The following is a 25,000-nucleotide window of genomic DNA, read 5'->3' on the forward strand; positions in this document are numbered from 1 at the left end:
CAGGATCTGTGCACTTCGATGCTGAATATTTAAAGATACAATTGCAATTGACTGACCAGATTGGTTTGCCTTTCTCATCAACGGCTGTGGTCTTTGCAGAAACTAAGACTTTTTCAGGCTGTCCCCTCTGTCAGTTATGTCTTACAAGAGGTCTCTTGAAGGCAACAGAGCAGGTGGATAAGGAAATTAAGGAAGCATTTGGGATACTTGCCTTTATTAGTTGAGGCATTGAATAGAAGAGCAGGAAGGCAATGACAGTGCTGTACAAGATGTTGGTTAAGCCACAACTGGGGTACTATATGCAGTTCTGGTTGGCACACCACAGGAGAATGAGATTGCACTGGAGAGGCTGTGGAAGAGATGTTGCCTGGGCTGGAGCATTTCAGATTTGTAATGAGATTAGAAAGGCTGATGTTATTTCCTTAGAGTGTAGAAAGGACCAGACTGAGGTGGACAATCCTTTGAAAGAGGTAGTAGAATGGAAAATACCGAGGGAACATAGATTAAAGGTAAGGGGCAGGACATTCGGAGGGAATTCAAGGAAGGATGGTTTGATCCAGGAACCATCACAAGATTTAAGGAGCATTGAGATGAGCACATGGAACACATTGGCATACAAGGTACTGGCCAAGTGCTGGAAAATGGAACTAGAGCAGAGAGATGCTGGTGACTGGCACGGACACAATGGCTAAAGAGCCTCTTTCCATGCTGTAAAATTTTATGACTTTATGACCATGGATTCCATCACTACTCACCATCTTACAATGTTAGTTGCGAACATTGCCAATATATCACGGGTAAATTCACTGCCTCCAATCCTTCCTACTGCTGGTCTAGAAGATTAAGTCACATGGGATCCACAGTGAGTTGTTAAGTTGGATACAAAATTGACTTGGGTCACATAAGACAGTAGTTGTGGGGGGAGTGTTTCTCTGAATGGGGGTCTGTGACCAGTACTACTCCATAAGGATCAGTTGTTTGGATGAAAGTGTCATTGGGTCTCATTAGTACATTTGCTGACGACATGAAAATTAGAGGAATCGTGGATAGTGAGGAAGGTTGTCAAGGTATACAGCAGGGTATAGATCAGTTGGAAAGTTGGGTGGAGTTTAATCTGGACAAGGGTGAGGTGATGCATTTTGGGAGATGAAATGCAAGAGGGAGATATACAGAAAATGGCAGAACCCTCAAGAGTATCGATATAGGGAGGGATCCCTGAAAGTTGCAACACAAGTGGATAAAGGCGGCATAAAATATGCCCATCTTCATCAGTTGAGGCACCGAGTATAAAAGTTGGCAAGTCATGTCGTAGATGTATAAGAATTTAATTAGGCCATATTTGGAGTATTGTGTGCAGTTACCACACCATAGGAAGGATGTGGAGACTTTAGAGAGGGTACAGAAGAGGTTTATCCTGATATTGCCTGGATTGGAGTGTATTAGCCAGAAGAAGATGATGGACAAACTTGGGATTGTTTTCACTAAAGCGTGGGAGTCTGAGGGGTAACCTGATAGAAGTATATAAAATTATTTGGGACCTGGATCGGGTAGATAGAGTCTTTTTCCCAGGGTGGAAATGTCAAATACTATGGAGCACAGGTTTAATGTGAGAGTGGGAAAGTTTAAAGGAGATGTGTAAAGCAAGTCTTTTTTTTGTTCACACAGAGGGTAGTAGGTGTTGTAGGAAAATGTTGCCTGGGAAGATTGTAGAAGTAGACATGATCACAACATTTAAGAGGCATTTAGATTGACACATGAACAGGCAGAGAATAGAGGAGTACTTGCTATTGTGCAGGTAGATGGCATTAGTTTAGAATAGCATCATGGTCGGTGCAGACAAGGTAGGCCAAAGGGCCTGCTCCTGTGCTGTTCTATTATCTGTATGCATATATTAGTCAAGTTACCAATCACAATTTGAAAAGTATGTTCACACAACATATTTGATCAAAGGTATGCTTGATCACAGATTTATTTCTAAGCACTTATTAGTTTGTTATAGTACATCCAAGGTACGACTTGACCAGCACACACTGACCCAGAGTTAGGGACACTAGCACTATATCACAAAAGCCATTCAGTCCATTTTATCATGATTGGCAGAGCATATTGTGTGATATCAGTTAACCCTTTCAGGAACTAACTGGTTTATACAACAATCAGCAGCAATCAGCACTAATTCTGGCCTTAATTTTGGAGAATAAGCCATTGATTAAGCAGCTGAAGATGGCTGGATTTACTCTGTAGAAAGGTGCAATGATGCCCAAGGGCTACAACCGATAACCTCCTTTTTTGCTTGTGTCTCCAAACAGTGGAGAATATTTTTCAATTGTCGGTGACTTATTTTATCACAGCTCGTTGATGCCATATTCCAAAATGTTGCCTTCATGCCAAGGGTCAATCTCATTCATCTCAGAAATTCAGCTTTATTTGTACAACTTTTTTTGGATCAAGGCTATAAATCAAGACTAGATCCAAGTTACCCTGGCAGGACCCAAACTATGTTTCAGGCTGTCCACTACTACTGGGTAATTGTTAATTGTTAGCACCATCCTCAACACCATCAAGATTGTAAGTGGTTTTGTCCTACTTTTTCGGAACAGGGAATACCTGGAAACCATCCCCATTTCTGGATGAATGCTAAATGTAGCTGGAGCAGGTTCTCGAAAAGCACAGCTCGTTCTAGAGCACAGGATGAGATGGGACAAACTGCCTCTAAAATCAAGTCAAACCATTCTTTATAAGACAACCCGCTCGTTTCAGGTATTATCTCATAAACCTTCTCTGCATTGCGTCCAATATATTTACGTGCTTCCTTAAATAAGGTGGCCCATTCTACATACAGTACTCAATATGCAGCCTCACCAATGCCCTTCAGCGTATGACTGAAGCAAAATATAAAGACCTACAATATTTTCATTTCCTTATTGTTGAAACGGATAGAAATGAGAAAAGGACTACTTTGAAACAAAGGAGTCTGGAAGGAATTTAGACACTTTTAAGGACAAGTTTGTGGAATTCATTGTTGGTTGTCTTTACACTGCTGCTTTGAAAGCAGCGCAGGATGAAACAGCAAGGTACCGGGGTGTGTGTGTGTGCAGAATGGGAGTTAGCCAGCAACAGATTGGTTGGTACAACGGCCTCTGAAACGATCAGGTGTAATCAGTTCAAAGTCTAAAGAAAGAAACAAAACCAGATGGACCACTTAATGTTGACCTGAAAAACTGGAATAACAATGACAAATTCAGTCCAGTTGATTCTGCAAAGTCCTCCTTGATAACATCTGGTGCTAACACCAAAATTAGTAGAACTTTCTCACAAACTAATAAAGCAATGGCCTGACATGGTCATGGTCATGGTCATGGAAACATACCTAGAGACAATGCCCCGGTATCACAGTCTCCGTCCCTAGGTAAGTCGTGTACCACCAGGACAGATCCAATTAAGTGCTGGTACAGCAGTATAGAGTTGGAAGAGAGTTGACCTGGGAGTCCTCAATATTGAGGACAGACAATTGGGCATTGTCCAACATTGGGCAATTAAGAGTCAACTACATTTCTGACTTTGAATTGAAATCACACTTAGGCAGGACGAAGTAGGGATATGGAGACGATGCATCATGGCCTTTTCTTGAGGTCCCCAGTACCACAGATGCTAGTGGTTAACCAATTTGATTCACTCCACAGAATATGAAGAAATACTCCTGAATACTTAAGTTACAGATACTGGATACTAAGTTAGGGGGAGGTGATGGCCTAGTGGTATTATCAGTGGACTGTTAATCCAAAGATGCAGGTAATGTTCTGGGGACATGGGTTTGAATCCCACCACAGCAAATGCTGAAGATTGACTTTAATCAAAAATTTGAATTAAGTGTCTGATCATCACCGTGAAAACATTTTTGATGGTTGGGAAAAACCCATCTGGTTCACTAATGTGCTTTAGGGAGGAAACTGCCATCTTTACCTGATCTGGCCTACATGTGACTGCAGACCCACAATGTGGCTGACTCTCAAATGCACTCTGTGCTTTTAGGGATGGGCAATAAATGCTGGCCTAGTCAGTGCTACCCACATCCTGTGAATGAATTATTTTAAAAAAAAACTGCAAAGGCTATGGATGTTGTTAGTATTTCTGCAATAATAGTGAACTCCAGACTCCAGTAATAGTACTCCAGACATTGCTGCACCCTACCAACAGTATGAAACATTGCCCAGCTATGTCCTGTCCACAGAAGCAGGTCAAATCCAACCCAGAGAATTACTGCCCCATCAGTGTACTCTTGATTATCGATAAAGTGATGGAAGGGCCTGCCAACAGTACCATCAAACATCATTTACACAGTAATATCCTGCTCACTATTCTCATTCTGGACCTTATGAGGTTCTCATGCATCACATCAAACACAGACAGGTAATCTCCTACTGACTGGCATCTAACAGGGTGTTGCTATCAAGCAAAAGAGATATTTATTACTTAAAATGTGTGATATGAATTCCAGTGCCTGTGTGATGCTAGTTATGTTGGGTGTTCATCTCAAAATCTGGCGGAAATGTATCAAATAGCATATCCCCTTTGACTGTTCGTAATAAGCAAAGAACTGACTGCACCCAACAATGTGCACTCGCAACACTCAGAATACAGTGACTAACGTGAGATGTGATTCCACTATTAGCAGTATTTACTACATAATTCTGAATGTGCCAAAGATTATGCTGCTAACCAATTTATGGCTCTCAGTTGGGTTCACGGTGTGTCACTCTTGCATGCTGTATACATCAATATACATGGCCCTGACCTCTGCAAACAGAAAAAACATGTGCATACATCGCATCACATTTAACATAAAATGGGTGACACATTCTCATTTCTCAGGTTTGCGTGGAATCTAAACAAAGATTGGCAGCTACTTGTCAGTCATCTTTAACTGCTGCCTTTTCAACAGCAATGTCTGCACCAATCACAGTTCACCTGGGTATCAATCAGCATTTCCCATCTCATATCACCTAAATGCTTTCCCTTTATTCAGATATTTCTTGCAAATTGTCCTGATAAATGTAACACACAGGGCTTTGACAAAATGTGTGCTTTCTCAGCAATTTTATTATTAAACAAATATTTTAAACTTAAATTAGGGCAATTATGAGTCATGAAAACAAGTCTAGCTAAAGTAATCTGGTAAATTACTTAAGGGATAGGTCAATTCAGATGCAATCAGAAAATTAGCAGTCCCATCATTTACAATTAACTACAAAGTTACAGACAGTATATAAGTTAAAAGAAAAGCAAATAATGGCCTAAAGACAGGTGACAGGTCAGAAGACTGGACAAAATATAAAGAACAGCAAAGAATGATAAAGACCTTAATAATACAGCAATATTCAAATATCGGAGAAAGCTTGTTTAAAAACATAAATCAGACAGTAAAAGTTTCAAATAACACTTAAAAAGAGAGTTAGTCAGTGAGATTTGGTCGAATAGAAAGTGAGCCTAGGGAATTAATAATGAAAAATAAGGAGTTAGCAACAGGAATAAGACAGGTATTGAACATATATTTCAAAATGAGCTTCATTACAGCTCATTGTATATAGGCAACGCTGACAGCCAGAAATGGAAGTGAGGGAGGAACTCAAAAATTTCAGTAAACATAGTACAGTGGCACTGAGCAAACTGAAGCTGTGGACTGACAAAACCCTAGGTTCTGATAGAATTCATCCTAATGCATTAAAACAACTGACTAATGGAATCATTAATGTGAGCTTCTAATTTTCCAAAATACCCTAGATTATTAATAGTTATAACATTCTTTTCACAAAACTACCTCTACTCTGCATGAATGCTATTAGTTTTACGGTTACTGAGGTAAGCCTAATGGTTCTGGAGCTGTCAAGCTTGACACTGTTCTCTTTCAGTGTGGAAAAGTTTGGATTTTTTCTTGTTCTCTGAATCTTTCAAAAGAAACTTTTAAATTATCCTCTTATATCTAATATCATTTAACATTTTCCTGAGAGGTTTATTGGTTTTCAGACCACTGATCCTCTCCAAGCTCGTACATCATTCAGATGAAAACCACAGTGGCCATTTATTTGCTGTGCAATGTTAGCACCATCATGGTCAATTCTATTTGGGTCTCTTAGGATTTTAACACACCTTCCCCTTGCTTTTTTGTTAGTCATTCATGAGATGAGGGTGTTCATTCACAAGATGAAGGCTTTGCTGGCTAGGCCAGCCTTTATTGCCCAGAGGACAGTTAAGAGTCAAACACATTACTGTGGGCCTGGAGTCACATTAGGCCAGACCAGGTAAGGATGGCAGTTACCTTCCCAAAAGGACATTAATGAACCAGTTGGGTTTTTCTGACAATCAACAGTCATCGTTAAGATTCTTAATTCTAGATTCTTGTTGAATTCAAATTCTACCATTTGCCATGTTTCGAACCCAGGTCCCCAGAACACTACCTGCGTCTCTGGATTAACAGTCTAATAATCATACCACTAGGTATGCAACACCTCACACTTATCTGTATTGAACTGCATTTGCCCACTTCCCCATCTGATAAAGATCCCTCTGTAATTTTAGAAAATGCTCTTTGCTATCAACGATACCTCCTAATTTTGCATCATCCACAAATTTACTAATCATACCTTGTACATTCACATGCAGATCATTTATGTAAATAACAAATAACGAAGGTCCCAGCACCAAACCGTGGCACACCACTAGTCACAGGTCTCCAGTCCAAGAAATAACCTGCAACAATCACCCTCTGCTTCCTACCATCGAGCCAATTTTGAATATGCAATTAGCTAGCTCTCCCTGGATCCCACGTGACCTAACTTTCATGACTGACCTGCTGTGTGGGACCTTGTCAAAGACCTTACTAAAGTCCGTATAGATAATATCCACAGGCCTATCCTTCATCCATTCTCTTGGTTACCTCTTCGATAAACTCAAAGATTTGTCAGACATGACTTCCCATGCACAAATCCATGCTGGCTACCCCTAATCAGACCTTGACTATCCAAATGTTGGTTGATCCTGTCCCTCAGTATCCTCTCCAATAACTTGCCTACCACTGATGTCAGGCGCCAACCACTGACTGGCCTGTAAATCCTTGGCTTGTCTTTGCTACCTTTCTTAAACAATAGAACAACCTAATCCACCCTCCAGTCTTCTGGAACTTCACCAGTGGCTGAAGATGAAGCAAAAATCTCCGTAAGTGTCTCTGCAATTTCTTCCCCAGCCTTCCACGCCCAGGGATGGGCTTGATCAGGCCCAGGGGATTTATCCACCTTACTGCGCTTTAAGACTGCAAACACCTCCTCTCTGGTAATGTGTATGTGGTCCAAATCATCCCCACTTGTTTCCCCTATTTCCTTAGCATCCATGACTCTCTCCTCCGTAAACACTGAGAAATATTCATTAAAAATCTCCCCCATCTCCTGTGGTTCCACACATAGACAGTCATGCTGATTTTTAAGGGGACCTTAGTTGTCCGTGGGGCACGCTGAAGCAGGGAAAAGGAGAGTGCAAGCAAGGGAGGAAGTATGGCCCAACTGAGGGCAAGGGAGAGGGTGTGGCATAAGCAAAAGCGGGCAGGTACAAGTGAGGGGCAACCAGGCAAAGGGACTAATGAAGAGTGAAATGGCGTTACAGCAAGACAGTGATGCAACAGACAAACATGAACCTGACAGACATAAAAATAGGCAAAACCACAAGTTAGAAAGAGACTAATAACACTAAGAGAAAGAAATGTTTCACTGAATAAGTTGAGGCAGAATGGATCAAGTTCCTGGGGCAATGAGACTAATTCTGGTTTGCAGCTGACCTGATTGGAATTGATGAACATAAATCCATAGCTCAAATACCATTGTGTATTTTACAGATTCCAGTCGCATCCACTATTTAAATAATGAGAACATAAACTACATTCACAAATGGCAATTAAGGCAACATTTTTTCCATGATGAAACAGCTCTATGAATATAAAATAAATAAAATTCATTTAATTTTTATCAAAACAGACTTTATTACCACTTTAAACCTATAGTAATTGCTTTGCAAACTACAGTATTTTTATTTCAAGCCAACAAATCTATTCATTTAAAAATCTTTTATGCAGTTGCCAAGCAATCCATCAGCATGATATGATCTCTGGGAAGGTATGAAGAGGAGCACACATCTCTGAATAATGAGGATCTTCATTATGCTGAACCATATGCTTATACACTGACTTCAAATAAAAAGCAGCAATTGTCCAGATGCACAACAATTAAACTGTAAGGATATCACCACAATTCCAAATCAGCGGAAATTAAAGGATGTAAATAACGCTAAACTCCTCAGCCAGTTTGAATTTTACTTGTGTAACTTACACAAGTTATCGTTCTTCCTTATTGTATCACTACATCCAGTCCATCTCCATTTGAATGTGTTTATCTTTGAATTGGCTTAGTTTTGTATGATTATGAGACAGCAATAACCACAAGCACATAACATGAAACTGGAAAGCACTGGTTGTGAGGATTAGAAAATATGTTACTAAATATCAACTTCTGTTCAACATCATATCAACATTAGATTGTCTAAGTATATATAACTGGTTACAGGAAAATGATCTTTCCAACGAGATTCCACCTAATTGGGGATGTCTGAAGAGGAATGGTTAAGTTACTAAGTTAGTAACTTGTAGAGTTAGGGATAGAGGCCTCTTGCCATTGCTGTGAATTTTTAGTTTGTTCATAGGGTGAGACAGTTGACAATACATCTCTTCTAATGTGTGTTGCCCGGAACTCCTCTGACCATTTATTTCTAGCTGAAGCACAACTTGCAACACAACCACCACCAAACAGTGGCCCTCTCACTCCCAACCTGACCTGCATCCTTTTTTTTTTATTATTTTCTGTATCTGTTTCGGCATTTTAATAATGTATCCAGACCCTCTAAGTCTCTTCAGACCTCCACTGCTTTGAGTTCTTCATTTAGAAAATATCCTGTTTTATCTGTTTTAGATACCACATTTCCCTGCTCTAAAATCCATCTGCCACATTACTAGCTTTTCAATTCACATATACAATACAATACAGCATAAGAACAGGCCTTTCAGCCCATCAAGCTTGAGCCAATTCCCAATTCTTATTCACTTCACGTTCATGTGTCTATCAAGATACATCTTAAATGTTGTTAATGTGTCTGCTTCTGCTGGCAGTATGTTCCAGACACCCATCATTCTGAGTGTGAAAAATCTTCCCCACACTTCTCCACTAAACTTTCCCCCTCTCACCTTGAACCTGTGTCCTCTTGTAATTGACCTTACGACCCTCTGAAAAAACCTTTGACTATCCACCTTATCTATGACTCATAATTTTGCAGACCTCTATCAGGTCACTTCTCAGCCTCTTCCCTTCTTAAACAAAGGAACAACTTTGGTCATTCTCCAGTCCTCTGGAACCTCGCCTGAGGCCAAACAGGATGCAAAGATATTGGTTAAGGCCCCAGCTATTTCATTCCTTGCTTCCCACAATATCCTGGGATAGATCTCATCTCACCCTTAGAGACCTGTCGACTTTAGTATACTTCAAGACACCCAACACTTCCTCCTTCATCATGCTGACCTGTCCAAGTATTCACACACCCTTTCCTAACCTCAACATCCCTTACCTCCCTCTCTTTGGTGAATACCAATGTCAAGTACTCATTAAGGATCTCATCCATTTCCTCTGACTCCACACATAACCTTCCTCTTTTATCCTTGAGTGGGTCTACTCTTTCTCTAGCTACCCTCTTGCTACTAATGTATATATAAAATGCCTTGCGATTCTCCTTAACCCTGCTGGCTAAGGACATTTCATAGCTCCTTCTGGCCCTCCTACCTCACTATCTGAGCTCCTTCCTACTTTCTCTATACCTTCAAGGACTCTTGCCTGCTTTCAGTTGCCTAGACCTTAGGTATGCTTCCTTTTTTTTGACTAAGCTGATAATTGCCCCTGTCATTCAAGGTTCCTGAATCTGCCACTCCTGTCCTTAAATTTCACAGGAACATGCCTGTCCTGCACTCTAAACAAGTGGTCCTTAAAAGACCCACGTCAGGTATGGATTTACCCTCAAACAGCCTGTCCCAATCCATGTTATCTAAATTTTGCCTTATTCGGTTATGGTTGGCCTTTCCCCAATTTAACACCTTCATCCAAGATCCACTCTTCTCCTTATCCACAAGTATCTGAAAGTTTACGAAATTATGGTCACTATTCCCAAAATGCTCTCCCACTGAAACTTTGATCAATTGGCTGGGCTCATTTCCCAATACCAGATCTGGTATGGCCCCCTCCCTTGTTGGACTATTCACATACTGTTTCAAAAAACCCTCCTGAATACACCTAACAATTGCTCCCCATCCAAACCCCTGGCAGCAAAGGAGTCCCAGCTGAAATCGGGGAAGTTAAAATCACCCACCACAACAACCCTGTTAGTTTCACATCTTTCCAGAATCTGACTACATATCTCTTCCTTTATCCCCTGCTGGCAGCTGGGAGGTCAAAGGACAATCCCAGCATTGTGAATGCATCCTTCCTATCCCTGAGATCTAACCGTAATGCCACTCTGCAAGATCCCTCTAGGGTGTGCTCCCCCAACAGTGTGATACGCTTCATAATCAGTAATGCAATTCCCCCTACTCTATTGCTTCCTCATCTAAAATATCAATATCCTGAAGTGTTAAGCTGCCAATCCTGTTCCTCTTTCAGCCATGTCTTTGTGATACCAACAATATCATAATAGTGTCCACTAGTACAGGCTTTAAGTTCATCTTACCTGTTGAAGCAAATACAGTCAAAGCCTCCAGTTCCGACAAGCTCAGCAACATCTCCCTGCCTGGTCTTCCTCTTAGCAATATTTGCCTTAGACCCAAGCTCTTCTCCAATGTCTGTACTTACTAACTTGTTGCTCGAGTTCCCACCCCACTGCCACACTAGATTAAACCCGACCAAGTGACACTATCAAACCTCCAGGACAGGATATTGGTACCCCTCCAGTTGAGATGCAACCAGTCCTTCTTGTACAGGTCCCACCAGTCCTGGAAGACATCCTAATGATCCACATGTACTCGGTCTCTGTTCCTTGCCTCAGTAGCACATGGCACGGGAGCAATCCTGAGACTACTAGCCTAGAGGCCCTGCTTTTTTAGTTTACTACCCAAATCCCTGAATTGTTGTTGCAAGGATCTTGTCACTCTTCCTGCCTATGTAATTTGTGCCAATGTGGACAATGTCTTCTTTCTGTTTACCCTCCATTTCAGGATGCCCTATACTCACTCAGAGACGTCCATAACCCTGGCACCAGGGAGGCAACATACCATCCTGGAGTTTCTCTCACAGCCACACAGTGCTCCTGACTATCGATTCTCCAATTACCATTGTTCTACTATGCTTTGTCCCTCCCCTCTGTATGGCAGGGCCAGCCACTGCTGCTGTCACCAGATGGGCCATCCCCCGCATCAGTATCCAAAATGAAATACTTGTTTGACAGGGGAAAAGCTGCAGGGGATTCCTGCACTGAATGCCTGCTCCATCTAGCAGTCACCCATTTATCTTCCTGGCCCTTGGGTTTGACCATGTTTCTAAAACTTCTATCTATGACGCTCTCCACCATTTGTGTGCCAATCCATTCATTCGGTGAGCAGCTGAAGCTGGGTACACTTCCTGCAGATATAATTATCAGGGTTGCTCTCAATATCCATCATTAACAAAATCTCATAGACAGAACACAAAACCCCTCCGAATGACATGACTAAGCTTCTATTGGCTGTTAGATTAGAAGTAAAATGTTAAGTAGCTCCTTAAAAATTACAGTTATTACTTTCTAATAAAAAGCAGCCACATCCCCCAACTCACTTGAGTCATAGAACTGTATAGCACAGAAAGAGACCCTTCGGTCCAACTAGTCCACAGGCCGACCGCGTTCCCAAACTACACTAGTCCCACCTGCCTGCACTTGGCTCATATCCCTTCAAACCATTCCTATCCATGAAATTGTCCAAATGTCTTTTAAACATTGTAACTATACCTGCACCCACCACTTTCTCTGGCAAATCATTCCACACAAGAAACACTGTAAAAAAGTTACCCTTGACTTCCTTTTTAAATCTCTCACCTTAAAAATATGCCCTATAGTTCTGAACTCTTATCTAACTCTCTGAACTCCGTGTATTAACCAGAAAATGAGCAAACTGTACCAACCCTTTAGAAAGGCTGAGACACACCTACCCTGTACTGCAGTGAGATTTCATCACCTATAACACCAAGGGAATGAACGAGTTAACACAAACTAGTACCAACAAATCAGAAACTATGCTTCCTATTACCCCTGTGATATCAGTCGGATGCTTCCCCAGAACAAGTGGCTGCTGGCTCCTCCTGCATGGAACATGCCTGAACTGAGAAACACCTCGGTTAATTTTAAACCTCAACTCCATCAATACCACCTACAATGTTACCCATCTTAGCGTCATTACCAACTGCAGCTGTCCAACTTTGTATCCCATCACCCAAGCTGCTAACAACTAAAACAAATAACTAAAGCTCCAATACAAGGCCTTATGGATATCACTCGTCACATCCTGCTAATTAGACCATTATCCATACTATCTCCTGCCACATAAGCAATTATTTAATCAAGTTCATAACTTGATTACAATTCCTTGAGCTTCAATTTTAACTAATAAAGTCCTATAGGGAACTTTATCAAATGCCTTCTGGAAATCTGTATGAATAATTGCCACAGGCATTCCGTGGTACACTACTTCAGTCACTTCTACAGAAAATTCAATTAGATTCCTCAGGCATGACCAGCCCTTTACATTGGTTCTCTCCCAATACCTTGAAAACTTGAGACCAATAAATCACCCAATGTTTAACTATAAATTCGACCAATTTGACCCATTATAATCCCCAGTCAAACAGCATTTCAATTTTAACATTCTAATTCCTATTTTCAAATTTCTGCATGGCACTGTCCTTCCTGGTCTATGCTATCTTCTCAAACTCAGCAACTCTCTCTAATATTTGCAAATTCCTGTAATTTTGGTCTCTATTGTATTCACATCATTGTTGCTTCATTACTGGCAGCCATGCCTTAAACTTGTTTAGTTCCCATGTTCTGAAATTCTCGCTGCATATGTTTTCTTATTCAAAAAAACTGACAATAAATCTCTTTAACCAAGCTTTTGATCATCCGACCTAATCTTGCCAAGCGGTTCAACATTATACTTAGTTTTAAAATGCTCCTTTGATGTGCAATTAAATGCAATATGTAAATATAAATTGTTTTGTAGTGTCTAATCCCATGCTGCACTTGCCCTAGGAGTGTTTGATAGGGACAGTGTGGAGGAAGTTTTACTATTTATCTAACCACGTGCTGCATCTGTCTAAGGGATAATTTTATAGTGTAGAGTGCACTTTACTTAGTATTTAATCCCATGCTGTCCTGTCCTGGGAGTCTTTGACAAGGGCAATGTAGAGGGAACCATGGAGGCTGGGTCAGTGAGTACATTCAAGAAAGAGATTGATCAATGTTTAGATATTAAAGACATCAAGGGTATGGGGGTGAAATAACAGCACAGAGGCTGGTATCCTGTCACCAAGTCACCCTTTCTGTACTTTTGCACAGTACACTAGCTGTGGCCAGCCAGCTCGGAGTCAGTCCGTCAAGTGAGGTTAGTTCCTCACTTTGGCCCAGGTCAATAACTCCAATCAAGAATCTCAGTCAGTGAGATCTACCAGGTTCCGATCACTACGGGGAACAAGTGAGAATGGCATTGAGATAGAGGATCAGCATACTGAATGACAGAGCAGGGTGAAAGGGCCTACTCCTAGTTTCTATATCTATTCTGTATCTAACCTCATGCTGAACCTCAACCTGAAACTTTCAACTGCTTTGCCCTCCATATCTGATGCCAGATCTACTGTGTATTGCTTTCCTTTTATTTCAGATTTATAGAATCCATAGTATTTTATCTTTGTAATAGAAAGGACAAGATGATCATCTATTTAGTTTGCTAATAAAGATAGGTGTCGACAACTTGCTGTCAGATAGTAAAACACAACTAATTGGGAAGGGGAAAACTCTGCAAAGAATACAAATAAATAACTAACTTCATACTATTCAAATTTCTACAGACAATGCAATTTTTCCCTGCTCCCCTGAGGACTATTCTGCACTAGCTTGGTGCATTCAAGGAGCAGGTATCCTCATAATAGGGTTATGTGAGCACAAGCCCAGCATCTCAGATCATGCCTTGCTTCGGTGCTTTGAAACACAGATTCCTTATCTCATGCCACAATGTAAGTCATTCGTTCCAATGCATCACATTTAATCGGCAGTCAGGAATACATGTACCTATTTAGACTCCCAATGGAGATACACTTTAGAATGATGCTGCCAGTGAGAAAAACTCAGAATCCTGCTGATACTAAAGGAACTCAATTCCACTCAAAGACTTTTCTTCTACTTGTACTTTCGAAAGAAAATACAAAAAAAATTCCTATCTAAAGGTGAGTTACCATTGGAATCACTGAGCATAGGTCTCGTGTTCAATGACATATCTTGGTAAACTGAGCATGATGACACTCTTCAATAACACTTGTATCTATATAGAACTTTCAACACTGTAAAACATCCAAAAACACTTCAAAGGGATTTTAAGAAACAAAATTTGACAGCCAACCACAAAGAAATATTCACATGTAAAATCTTGATTAGATAGGCAAATTTTAAGGAGCACCTTGAAAGAGAGGAAGACAGAAATTTGTGAAAGTTGTTCAAAGACTGCACAGAGGTTGCTGCTTCAGAAATTAATATATCTCATTGATCCATCAGGGGCTGTGCCTTTTGTGGTTCAAGAAATGTTCAGAGTGAAATGTAAGCAGCTTTATGCCAAGCCTGAACTGAACAGTATAAAGAACATTTTCCACCAGTTTTCCCGTTGATTTCCCACTACACCCCTGCAACCTGTCGGGCCACATCCAACACTGGGAGTTTCCTCAACTGTCTGAGTCTGTTGAAAGTAAACAACTGAAATTTTATTGTGATTCATCAAAAACTCTGTTCTATTACAACTGCGGTCACCAGGCTGGTCTTTAAACTGCTTCCTGCAAGCAAGAAGTGTGTTTATATGACTTTGATGACTTTGCCAAGATACCTGACATTAACAGATGATTCTCAACAGGACTATTCACCTGACATGTCTGATAGATTAATTTTGCACTAGATGAACTCAAGTCTAATCTACTAACAATGAGAGATAATGGAAATAATTTACTAGGGCTTAGTTTATCTGCAAGCTTCGACAATTCACGGGTAGAAACCTCCTAATTTTTCTTCTCCTTCACTGCTGTGGTTCAAGACAGCAACTCACCACCAACTTAAGGCCAACTAGAGATGGGCAATAAATGCTGGCCCTGCCAACACCACCCACATCCTCTGACCTAGGGCTGTCAATCCAAACTGGGAATAATCTGGGAGATGTTGGCAAAAGTGACATTGTGGAAAGTCAGTGGTATGGCACCAACAGATGCAGTCTCTTCACTTGTAGCACCTGGAGTGTTCAGACCACCAACCCACTCCACAGTACGTCTGCAGCTCAAAACTGTGGTTCTACAGTTTGGAAGACAGGCCACTGGATGCAAAATATCAACTCTGCTTTCTCTCCACAGATGCTGCCAGATCTGATGCTGAGTTTCTACAGCAATTTCTGTTTTTCTGGTTCCACCCTGTTGTTAAGGCCTGTACCTTTAGTAAACATACTCATTGACATAGCACAACCTCAAATCTTTCTCATGTCTAACAACCTGAGATTTTCTAAACACCTTGCCTTTTCCAATATCTCCACCAGGAATTTTTAATGTATTCGTTTATGGGATGTGGGCATTATTGACTGGGTCATCATTCATTACCCACTCTAATAGTCAACCATATTGTTGCAAGTCTGGAGTCACAAGTAGGCCAGATTAGATAAGGGTTTCCTTCCCTAAAGGATATTAGTGAACCAGATGGGTTTTTATGACCATCAACAGTGTTCACACGGTTGTCATGAGGCTGCTTTTTTTATCCCAGATTTTTGCTAAATTCAAATTTTATGACCTAATACAGTGGGATTCAAACTCATTCCCCCACTGACATTGCTATGACACACTTCTTTCCTGCACTGATGGTGAATCTGCTTGACTCCTGGGTATTCCAGAAAACATGGAAATCCCACACTGACCTCATCAATTCTCAAATATTATCAGTACTTCTTCGAATGCAGTACAAGATTATGGCACAACAATCAACCATTTCTTTGCAATAGCTTACCGAGATTCTTAATTCTGACCAGCATATTGTGTGTGAAGTTCTTATAAGAGGCAATTTTCCCCTCGGGTGATGCAATTCCAACATGTGCTTCATAGATTCTTACACTGTTTGGTCTTGGAGGATGAGGGTACTTGCGCTGCAAACAAATTAAACCAGTTTATTTTTCAGTATCATCGCAAATAGCTCAGTCTTGTAAACCATTCAAACAGAGGGGAGTTTAACCATCTGCTCTGCCTCCACACTGCGCAGTGTTAAAAACAGAACATGCCATGAATTTTGAAGTGATAAATTTTGGAAAGAAGAATGAGTTGAGGCAATGTATAATTGCTATATTTTCAAGCTATATCTTTAATTTAGGATGCACTGAAGGCACTCACCTAATGTGCTCTCAAGTTTGGCCTAGCTCACACTAAAGGGAGAAATGTCAGAAAAGACCTTCATCACGGAAGACAGTTCTAGGGTCAAAGGTTACCAGGTGGGAAAAAGAAAGTAATAAACCCTTGGGAGCTTCAAACAGATCCAGGAACATTGAATATTTAAATAGGGACAGTGTAAACTAATTCTATGAAATAGTGATTCCATTGTCTTAAAATTAAAAGGGGAAAGTTCTGGTCTGCAGTTTAAAGTCTAAGTTGGCAACTTTTTTTTAAGAAGCTTAAAGTTTGTTTGTTACAGTGAAAATCTTAAACATGAATTCTTGTTGTGCCACCCTTTCACACTCAACTCAATTTTTTTTTTAAAAGCAATTTACTGGCCTGCATGGGATCATAACAGATGTTTAAAAACTTGTGATCCATGGTTTTATTATTAGGGGAAAATAGCACAAAATAAATGATAAAAGTTTAGATAACAGTATAAAATAATCTGAGGAAGGCACTCTGAGGAAGGGTCACCGGACCCGAAACGTTAACTGTTTTTTCCTTCACAGATGCTGCCAAACCTGCTGAGCTTTTCCAGCAACTTTGCTTTTGTTCCTGATTTACAGCATCCGCAGTTCTTTCGGTTTTTATGTAGTGTAAAATAATCCTTAGTTTTAGCATTAATTCTGATTCCAAACATGACATTTTAGTAAGGGTCTAAGCTATGGAAAGACTGCAGAGGAAGCTTTTTTTTTAGCAGAACCTGATTTAAAGGACTAAGCACTGAAAATGTCTATCACAGAAGGAAATTATTCAACATAATGTGCCTGTGCTATCCATGATATATTGTTCAATCTAATCTTATTCTACCTTCAGTTCCTGGTCCATAGCCTTATAGTTTACACCAACTCAAATGTACATTCAACTTTTTTTTTTAAAATGGGATCAGGATTCTTCATCTGCCCCACTTTCAAACAGCTCATTCCAGACGCCCATCACCAAGTTTTACCATTACTGGGTTAAAATCTGGGAATGACCTGCCTAATGGCTAAAAAGGACTGTAATGGTTCAGGAAGGAAACCCACCATCACCTTTTCGTGGCCAGTTAGGGGTGGGAAATAAATTCTGGGTCTAGACTGGAACACCCATATCCCATGAATAAAATTTTAAAAATCCCTCTATTACTTGAACTCTGCATCCCTAGTTATTAGACATTCTGGTAACGAAAATAAATCTTTTCTATTCAGGCTACTGGGGCCATTAATTTTAGATACTCCATTAAATCTCCCTTCAGCATCCTCTGTTCCCATGAGCAAAACTGCAGTCCATCCAGTCTTTCCTCTTCTTGATCGTTTTATAAGCGAAAACAATTTCTCCCTAGCCACTCTATTCAGCCTACTCAGGATTTTAAAAACCTCCATGAAATCGGTGGTTCCTTCAGCTGTACCTCTTGGAATCCTTCACCTGTCTCGCATGTAGTCACACCATCCTGTCAATGGCCACTGACGAAACTCAAGGTAGTTAATCTAATGAGTGTGACTGCTTCCTAAAATACAGTATCTAGGTAACTCTCCCTCTCTCTGATGTGTCACAGTGTTCGAAACTCAGACTCGAGCTCAACAACTCTAAGTCAGAGTCCCCAAAACAACCAACACTTGCTACAGAGATAGTAGGAACTGCCAATGCTGGAGTCTGAGATAACAAGGTGTAGAGCTGGATGAACACAGCAGGCCAAGCAGCATCAGACGAGCAGGAAATCTGACGTTTCGGGTCTGGACCCTTCTTCAGAAATTGGGGGCGAAGGGAGAAGGGGGCTCTGAAATAAATAGGCAGAGGGGAAGGCGATGAAAGAAGGTAGATAGAGGAGCAGATAGGTGGAGAAAAGGCGGACAGGTCAAGGAGCCGGGGATGAAGCCAGTAAAGGTGAGTGTAGGTAGGGAGTTGGGATGGGGGTTGGTCAGTGAGGAGGGAGGGGCAGATAGGTGGGAGAAAAGACGGACAGGTCAAGGAAGCGGGGATGAGAGGGACTGGTCTTGGGATGAGGTCGGGGGTGGTGAGATTTTGAAGCTTGTAAAGTCCGCATTGAGACCATTGGGCTGCAGTGTTCCCAGGCAAAATATGAGGTGCTGTTCCTCCAGTTTTCAGGTGGCATCATTGTGGCACTGGAGGAGGCCCAGGATGGACATGTCGTCTAAGGAGTGGGAGGGGGAGTTGAAGTGGCTCGCGACTGGGAGGTATTGTCATTTGTCACAAATCGAGTGTAGGTGTTCCACGAAGCAGTCTCCAAGCCTCTGCTTGGTTTCCCCGATGTAGAGGAGGCCACATCAGGAACGGAGCAAACAATACACCACATTAGTGGATGTGCAGATGAACATCTGTTTAATGCAGAAGTTTTTCTTGGCTACAGATGTGCTTACTATGAACCACCACGTCCCACATCATGCAGGTACAATACACTGCCTGGCCTGGTATCTCTACTTTAATCGCTTAGATCTTAATTTGATTTTAAAAATTTTATACTGGTCTTTTCGGTTGTAGCCCGTAATTGTATCCCCTATATACCTTTAATCTGAAAGATAATAGATAGCCAAATTAGTAGCTATCACTAACCAACGACTGTACAGTTTACCTGGGATCTCACTTTCTGTGCTGGGCTCCTGATCTGGGTTTCAATGTAGCTGTTTAAAAAACACTTTACAAACTATGAGGCAAAAAAAAAAGCAAGCAAAAAGCACCTCATCTCTCCTTTCTGACCATGCGAAGCTTACTGACCCTGAAACCCCAAAACACCCCCTACACTGCCACACTCCTGCCAGAAACATACCCCTTTCAAAATGCATCACCTCACACTTCTCTGTATGGAAATTCATTTGCCGTCTATCTGCCTACTCTACCAAATCTGGAGTTCCACACTGTCCTCCTCACAGTTTACAATTCTGCCAGATTTTATGTCATCTGTCATCACCCTTGCAAAGCGTCCATCAAGCTTTGCTTCATGCCTCTGCCACAAGCTGATTTTGGCTGCAACATGCCACATTCCCTTGATTCCATATGGTCTTTCTTTTCTTACCAGTCTGCCATGTGGGACAGCATCAACAGCCTTGCTAAAGTACATGTCAACTACATAATACGAGTATCTCTCAACAAGTCCCTTCTGACTGCCTTGATTAATCACTGTCTCTCTAAATGACAGTTATACCGTCCCTCAAAATTTCTCATAATTTATCCATCAAGGAAAAGCTAACTGGCTTGCAATAACTCTGGCTTCTGCCCTTTTCAAACAACAGTACAACATTACCAATCCCACAGAATCTCGTATGTAGCAGGAAAATGATTGTTAGAGCGAGCTGTTTCTTCCCTTCACTGAGCAGCCCTACATTCTGCCCTGGAAATCTATTCATTTCCAAAGATGCTGAACTTCTTAAAACAGCAGTGTTCAAATTCTGTGTCTCAGTCAATGTTGGGGTTGCACAAACAGCAAGTAGAATCACAAGATCTCCTCCTCAGAGACTGTGCTGCACTGACATCAAGGTTCAACCTGCAACCAGCTCTTCTCTCTCTCCCATTGTGATCTGCACTTCTCACTGCATTATTGAAATGAAAATAAGTTAGTTCTGTCGAAAAACATTTTATCCTCCCACTGAATCTGTTAACTGAATTCAATCTCATCACTGGCTGCCTGGTCTCTGCAGTATTTTCTTCTTCTTAAGACCATTTAAGTAGACATCAGCTCAGGGATGGGACTGAGGCTATCAGAGGTGTTGTGTTTTTGTGCTCTGATAGTGTCATGATTTAGGGGCTGATTGCTGTGTACAGTACTGCTGAACATAAACAAGGAGCAAGAGGGTACCTAGGGAAATGGTAGGTCCACTGAAGAGCAAAGGAAGGAACTTGTGCGTAGAGCCAGAGGAAGTGAATAAGGTCCTTAATGAAGTTTGCATTGGGTATTCACAAAGGAGAAGGACATGGTGGATAGTGACTCTTGGGGGGTGGTATGTTGATATTCTGGTTGATTTCATTATTAAAAACAAAAGGGGGTGACGTTGGGTGTTTTAAAAAGCATTAAGGTCAACAAGTTCCCAGGGCCTAATAGAATCTATCCCAGAATGACGAGGGAGGCAGGTGAGGAAATTGATGGGGACCTGTATGAAATCTTTGTATCCTCTAATGAAAGGAGGGATTCCACAGGACTGGAGAATAGCCAATCCTTGTTCCTTTGTTTAAGAAGGGCAACAGGAATAATCCAGGAAATTACTGGCCGGTGAGCCTTGTGTCTGTGGTCAGAAAATTACTGAAGAAGATTCTTTGGGATATGATTTCCTCACATTTGGAAAAATATGGACTCCTTAGCAATAGGCAGTATGGGGAAGGTCATTTCTAACAAACTTGATTTTGTGACAAAGATGATTGATGAGGGAAGGGTAGTAGATGTTGTCTATATGGACTTTAGCTTGGCCTCTGACAAGGTCCCTCATGGCAGGTTGGTACAAAAAATGTAGTCACAGGGGATGTGCGGTGAGCTGGCAAGATGGATACAGAACTGGTTTGCTCATAGAAAACAGAGCAATGGTGGGTGTTTTTCTGACTGGAGATCTGTGACCCGTGGTATTCCGCAGGGATCAGTGCTGGGACCTCTGCTGTTTGGGACATATATAAATGATTTGGAGGAGAATGTAGGTGGCCTGATTAGTAAGTTTGTGGACAACACAAAGATGGGGGAGCTGTGAACAGTGAGGAGGATTGCCAAAGGAAACAGGATATAGACAGGCTGGAGACCTGGGCAGAGAAATGGCAGATGGAGACTAATCCGGACAAATGTGAGATAATGCATTTTGGAAGATCTAATATATGAAGAAAATATACAGTAAATGGCACAACCCTTAGAAGCATCAACACACAGAGGGATCTAGGTGCACAGGTCCGCAGTTCCCCGATAGCAGTAACACAAGTGGACAAGTGGTCAAGAAGGCATATGGCATGCTTGCTTTCATCAGTCAGGGCATAGAGTATAAAAAATGACACGTCATATTTCAGATATATAGAACTTTAGTTAGGCCACATTTAGAATACTGTATATAGTTCTGGTTGCCAGAAGGACGTAGGGGCTTTGGAGAGGATACAGAATTGGGCAGCACAGTGGCTCAGTGGTTAGCACTGCTGCCTCTCAATCCCAGCCTCGGGTAACTGTCTACTTAGACTTTGCACATTCTCCTTGTGCCTGCATGGGTTTCCTCCGAGTGCTCCGGTTTCCTCCCACAGTCCAAAGGTGTGCAGGTTAGATGGTTTGGCCATGATATAATTGCCCAGTGTCCAGGGATGTGCAGGTGAGCCATGGGAAATGCAGGGATACAGGTATAGGGTAAGGGGCTAGATCTGGATGGGATGCTTTTCACAGGCTCAATGAGGACTCAATGAGCCAAATGGCCAGTTTCAACTCTGTCGGGATTCTATGACTTTATGAATTGGCTTACCAGGATGCTGCCCTGTGTGGAGAGTGCTAGCTATGTGTAGTGATTGTAAAAAAATTGGTTTGTTTTCACTTGGACGTAGAAGCATATGATGTGACCTGATACTAGTTCACAAAATTATGACAGGCATGGATAGAATGGATAGTTGGAGTCTTTTTCCCAGGCAGAAATGTCAATTACAAGGGAACATATGTTTCAGGTAAAAGGGGTAAGTTTAAAAGGAGATGCAAGAGGCAGTTTTTTTTTCTTTAAACACAGAGGGTGGTAGGTGCCTGGAATAGGCTGCCAGATGTGTGCTGGAGGGAAGAGCAATAGCAACATTTAACAGGCATCTTGACAGACATGTGAATAGGCAGGGAATAGAGGGATACTGACAGTGTAAAGGCAAAAGTTTTTTTTTAAGAAAGGCACAGTCTTGGTGGGTAAAGAGCCTGTTCCTGTGCTGAACTGTTTGTGTTCTTTCCTTGTTCTTTTTTATTAGGCTCCTTATTGCTGCTTTGTTTTTGTTGACATCCAGGATCACATTAGTTTCAAGTGTTAAAGTGTGGTCACATTGGAAAATCCTGCTAATTATTTCCTCTCTCACCCTGTTTGAAGAATCTAATATTTCATACTTCTCTTTAATTGCAATGTAAAGAGATTGGAGAATCCGTAATTGTGCTGCTTGGAGCAGAGTAGTTTAAGGGGAGATTTGATAATAATCAAAATTATAGATAACTATAATAGATTGATCAGAATTAATTCTTCTCATGCAGAACAGCCTGTAAATGCAGCATTTAAATCAGTAGTCAAAGGCAATAGAAATGGGCAAAAATATGCCCCGCTTACTGACACCTAGAAGCGTGAGAATAGGAGCAAATTTTCTGAAATAATTTGAAATAAAAAGCAACAAAAACCTAACAAACTCTTAAAAGTAGGAAAAAAAAAGCTTAAAGTAGTACTGTTTTTTTAAAAACTTTTAAACATCTGTTTTATATTGCATACGCATATCTACTCAAAAGCAAAGACAAAATGCTCAGTCTGATTTCATAATTGGATCGTTGGTGTCAGCAGGCATTCTGGGCAATAAATGGAGGACAAGATAGTCACATTCGCATCCCATGGACGAATAAGTTAATAAAACCAGAGAACACAGATTTAAGCTGATTGGTAAAAGAATCAGAAGTGACAGAATAATTTTTTAAAAAATGCAGCAAGTTATGATGATCTGGAATGCACTGCCTGAAGGGATGATAGAAGCAGATTCCGTTGTAAGACTCAAAAGGGAACCAAATAAGTACTTAAAAGGAATAAATTACAGGGCTATGGGGAAAGAAAAGAGGAGTGGGACTAAATGGATAGCTCTTTCAAAGAGCTGGCATAATGCGCTCAATGGCCTCCTGTGTTGTACGACTCGATTCCAAATCCCCTCACAGTTCAGTCTTGCTTTGTATTGAGGTGTCAAATTCAAGCTAAGCACAGGCTGGAAAGACAGAACAAATTAATAAGACAGGAGCAATCTGGTTAAGCTACAGTACAATAGTCGTCTGGAAATAAGTCATTAGCACGTATCCAGGGAAAGGAATGCAGCAAACATGTCTGATGAAAGTGAAAGAGCAAAATAAACCCTAAAGATTTATGGAACAAAAATACATACACGCTTATAAATATACAGAACGCTGATTTTAATGCTTCCATGAATTTAATGCTGGAAAATATAGATCTATGGTACTTTTCCAATTCATAACTTTATCAACAAGCAGCAGTTCATATACTATGTCATCTCACGGACAGCAAATTTCCTGTTATGCTGGTCTGTTAAGGTGCTTTAATCCCACTCTCAGAATAAATTTTAACATTTATTTCCTGATATCTCTTGCTGGGTTTGTCAATTCTTGCCCCATCCTGACAGCTTTGGTTCAGTTGGTACCACCATTATCTCAGTCTGAAGGTTACATGTTCAAGTCTCACAGAGTTCAGCCCAAAACCCAGGCTGTCACATGTACTGAGGGAGAACTATATTGTTGAAAACTGTACATTAGAAAGAAATACAAATGTCGGAAGCACGGTTTTTCAGAAAGATGCCAAAGTCCCCATCTGCTCTCACTAGTGGGATGTAAAAGATCACAAAATAATATTCAATGGGCAAGGTAATTCTTCCTGGTGCCATGGTCAATATTTATAGCTTGAGCAACATTATTAAAAAAAAATTACCTGGTTGTTAGCGCAGCGCTGTTTGTGGGATCTTGTGCGCAAATTTGTACACACTTTTTAAGTTACAATACTGACGACATTTGAAAAGTAAATGTTAAATGAGGGACTTGTCAAGCTTATGAAAGAAGTTGGATAAATGTACACATTTTCTTTGTTTCTTACAACTGAACAAAATGTTATGCAATGAATTGGGTTGAGATAAACCAAATGTATTTCATATCAGAAACCCTTATACCCAGACACAGATGACTTTGATCTTAATCAAGGCTGGATTCCAGATCCTGCTGAACAAGTATTGTGCGCTACTCCTCACATCAAACATCACCATTTATATTCAATTCTTACCTCATCTGCCAGTTTACAAAGAATTTCATTGCTCTAAGTTTTATTTTTCCCCCCTGAATATCTGCCAGTGCCAAACAAAAAATTAAATGCAGCTTTGTAGATTTTCAACAAAAACACAGCTTTTTATAAGAGACAAAGACCAACAGTGATGTTTCAATTCCTTTTTAGATGTAAGTCATGTCTTCCCTCTCACAAAATAAGAGAGTGAACATGAATTAGTTTAGAAAGGCAGTCTAATTACAGAAGACAACAGTTGGTTGAGAACTACCATTGTCATCAAGGAGCTGTGAG

At 40.9% G+C, this 25,000-nt stretch overlaps 1 protein-coding gene across 1 annotated transcript in view; it reads left to right on the top strand.

The window, feature by feature from the left end:
• LOC109916713 (1,4-alpha-glucan-branching enzyme-like) overlaps positions 1 to 25,000 on the top strand; it is a 525,476-nt gene that overhangs the window by 271,685 nt on the left and 228,791 nt on the right. Inside the window, exons 5-9 of the mRNA XM_048602999.1 lie at positions 10,189 to 10,237; positions 13,748 to 13,754; positions 14,569 to 14,578; positions 15,705 to 15,753; positions 16,008 to 16,031. Of these exons, the coding sequence (XP_048458956.1) occupies positions 10,189 to 10,237; positions 13,748 to 13,754; positions 14,569 to 14,578; positions 15,705 to 15,753; positions 16,008 to 16,031 (139 nt within the window). The remainder of the gene's footprint in view (positions 1 to 10,188; positions 10,238 to 13,747; positions 13,755 to 14,568; positions 14,579 to 15,704; positions 15,754 to 16,007; positions 16,032 to 25,000) is intronic.

Source organism: Rhincodon typus, chromosome 11 (assembly GCF_021869965.1).
Source record: "Rhincodon typus isolate 14 chromosome 11, sRhiTyp1.1, whole genome shotgun sequence".
Lineage (NCBI taxonomy): Eukaryota > Metazoa > Chordata > Chondrichthyes > Orectolobiformes > Rhincodontidae > Rhincodon > Rhincodon typus.